The sequence below is a fragment of the Myotis brandtii genome, unplaced genomic scaffold, assembly GCF_000412655.1.
Source record: "Myotis brandtii unplaced genomic scaffold, ASM41265v1 scaffold357, whole genome shotgun sequence".
In the NCBI taxonomy this organism is placed as follows: domain Eukaryota; kingdom Metazoa; phylum Chordata; class Mammalia; order Chiroptera; family Vespertilionidae; genus Myotis; species Myotis brandtii.
Genome location: NW_005363729.1, coordinates 869,953 through 872,768, shown reverse-complemented (window position 1 = coordinate 872,768; position 2,816 = coordinate 869,953). Strand labels below are relative to the sequence as shown.

The 2,816-nt window shown below is 53.3% G+C and overlaps 1 protein-coding gene across 1 annotated transcript in view; it reads right to left on the bottom strand.

The window, feature by feature from the left end:
- The window catches only part of SLC2A6 (solute carrier family 2 (facilitated glucose transporter), member 6), an 8,385-nt gene extending 7,099 nt beyond the window's left edge, over positions 1-1,286 (bottom strand). The window contains exons 1-2 of the mRNA XM_014544223.1: positions 1,197-1,286; positions 567-765 (exon numbers count right to left, since the gene is read on the bottom strand). Coding sequence (XP_014399709.1) covers positions 567-765; positions 1,197-1,286 — 289 coding nt within the window. The remainder of the gene's footprint in view (positions 1-566; positions 766-1,196) is intronic.
- Between the last annotated feature and the right edge of the window lie 1,530 nt (positions 1,287-2,816).

The window sequence follows — 2,816 nt, the reverse complement described above, 5'->3', positions numbered from 1 at the left end:
GGCTCCCTGTCCTCCCGCGACGCCCCGCGGTGAGATGAGGTCTGTGGGGTGAAGGCAGAGGGAGGAGGGGTGCCGCTCCAGGAGGGCCAGCCTCGCATCGCCCCGTTTCTGGTCTTTTCTGCTCGCAGGAATGGTGTGGGCTTGTGGGAAGCAGCCGGGCAATAACGCGAAACTTAAACTAGAGCAGAAATGGAAAATTCCCTGGCAAACCATCCGCCCTCCAAGAACCCCGCAACGCCCAGGGCCGGCTCAGAGGGAGGGCTGGGTCCCGCCCCATCCCTCCCCAAGGAGGGGCCACAACTCTCAAATGGATCCATTGTTGTCGAACATTTGGGTTATTTCCAGGTTTTCACTATTAAAAGGGCGCTTTACAAAGCTTGTTATAGTTCCCGCTTATTCTTAAAAAAAAAAACAAGAAATGAAGCCACTTTATTTGAACAATAAACACCTGTATGACATGAGCTATGCTAGGAGGAAGGGTTTATTTGCTGCTCCTGGCCTTGCTTTTCCTCAGCTGGAACCCCGGCTCCTGGCCCCCCAGCACAGAGCCTTCTGCGCGGCCACACTGGCCTGGTCTCGGAGCCGTGCGTGCAGCAGCTTGCCTGCTGGAACTAGACGACGGCTGATTCCGGCATTCTTCTTCCTTTCCCCATATTTCTTCTGAATTTTCTCTGCTCGTTTTTTGTTTAAATGGTCTTCCTCCCCAGGAATCCGCTCGGCCCCCTTGTTTCGGCCCAGGGGCGGTGCCTGGCGGAACTCGTACCACTGTCGCGTGGGGCGCTGTCATGAGCATCATGCAGCTCTCTACTGGGGTCTTGGTGCGACCGGTTTGTTGCTGGATGTGTTGTCGGCAGCATCAGTAATCCTTGTTTTGGGGGCACAACACTCCCAGCCCCAGGAGAAGTTGGCCATGTCCAGCCTCAGGTGCGGCTCTCCTTGCCGCCTCCCCGCTCACAGACTGTGTGTATGTGGGGGGTAGGGGTGGGGTGGGAGGGGGAGCATGTTAGTGTTGGCAGCAGGGCGGCCCAGCTCCTATGTTCACTTCTTGTGGCGGGGCTTCCTCTGGCCCCCGGTCTTGTGTTGCTTGTGCCAGTTTTCCCAGGAGATGTCCATGGCGCAATGCTGGCTGAGAACTAAAGAGCCGGAGCTGCCGTGCCGGAGGAGCTGTGGAACTGTGCCCGTCTCATGCCTCAAACCTGCACCTGGATGCCCTGCTCCGCGGGGCACACGTTCAAGAGCATGAGGCTGCGAGCAGGACCCGACGGGGAAGATCGCCACCTTTTCATGTCTTGACAAATAATTTTGGGGCTGTTTCCACAAAATCATTCTTGAAGAGACAGCCATTGCATCAGAGAAAACAGCTTGCCTCGGGCCGCCTCGCCCCGCTGGCGTCTCAGTGCCTGTCGTCGCCCACGGGTCTGCTTTGCAGTTTTGTTTTGTTTTTTAAATAAATCTTTATTGATTTCAGAGAGGAAGGGAGAGGGAAGAGAGAGATAGAAGCATCCATGATGAGAGAGAATCATCAATTGGCTGCCTCCTGCACATCCCCTACTGGGGATCGAGCCCACAACCCGGGCAAGTGCCCTTGACCGGAACGGAACCTGGGACCCTTCAGTCTGCAGGCGGACGCTGTATCCACTGAGCCACACCAGCTAGGGCTGCTTTGCAGTTTTGCCCATCCTGTGTGGGCACCGCGGCGTGACTCCCTTGTGTTGTATTTCAAGCATTTTCTTACCATCCAGGACGTGGGCTTTGGGCCAGGCACGCCCGGTATACGGGGGCTTATGGATAATGTTGCACAGCCCTCGTGACCGTACTTTAAACATCACGATGTAACACATCCTAACTGTGCAGCTCCGTGTGCACCCCTGTGTCACTGCCCAAGTCAAGAACCAGACGCTCCTGGTCACCCCAGAAAGTCTGACTGCCCCTCCCCGGTCCAGCCCCCACTCCTGAGCCCCGCACTCTGAGTTCTGTCTTTGTGGATTAGATTCTCCTGCTCTCGAACCCCCTGTAAACGGAGCCCTGCTCTTGTTTCCGGCTTCCCCCTTAATTCATTGGCATTATCGTTATTTTTTTAAAAAATATATTTTTATTGATTTCAGAGAAAGGAAGGGAGAGGCAGAGAGGGAGAGAAACATCTTTGGCGAGAATCATGGATCGGCTGCCTCCTGCACGCCCCCCACTGGGGACGGAGCCCACACCCCGGGGAATGTGCCCTGATCGGGAATTGAACCTTGACCTCCTGGGTCGTGTTCATGGGTCAACGCTCAGCCACTGAGCCACACCGGCCGGGCCGTTTGTTTTCTTTGGAAATCAACTTTATTAAGATGCAATGTGCACCGAGTGACAGGAAGGCACTTCACGGGTGTGGAGGTTGATGAGTGTTGGCAACCGTGGAACCCAGGCCCTGCCCCCACCGAGATACAGGACATTCCATTCACCTAGATTCTAGGGCAGGGGTGGGCAACCTTTGTGTGAGTGCGTGCCCAAACCAGCAAAATCTCTGACTCAAAAGTCTTCTGCGTGCCAACCCTAATTTTTTGAGAACATGTTCCGCCTACTTGATATCTCTTAAGGTGTACGTATGTGAAGAACCTTGAAGAAATAATAAAATTCATTCGAGCGACAAAAACACAGTATATGATGATGAAAAATACATTTATTTTTTAATGTATACATGTACACTGATAGTCCGACAGAAAACTTTATGACTCCGTTTGATATTATCAGTGGGACTTTTGCTGCTGCATCACTGATGACAGAGATTTTACATCAGGTTTATATTTCGTGACCTTCAGAGATATGCACAAGCT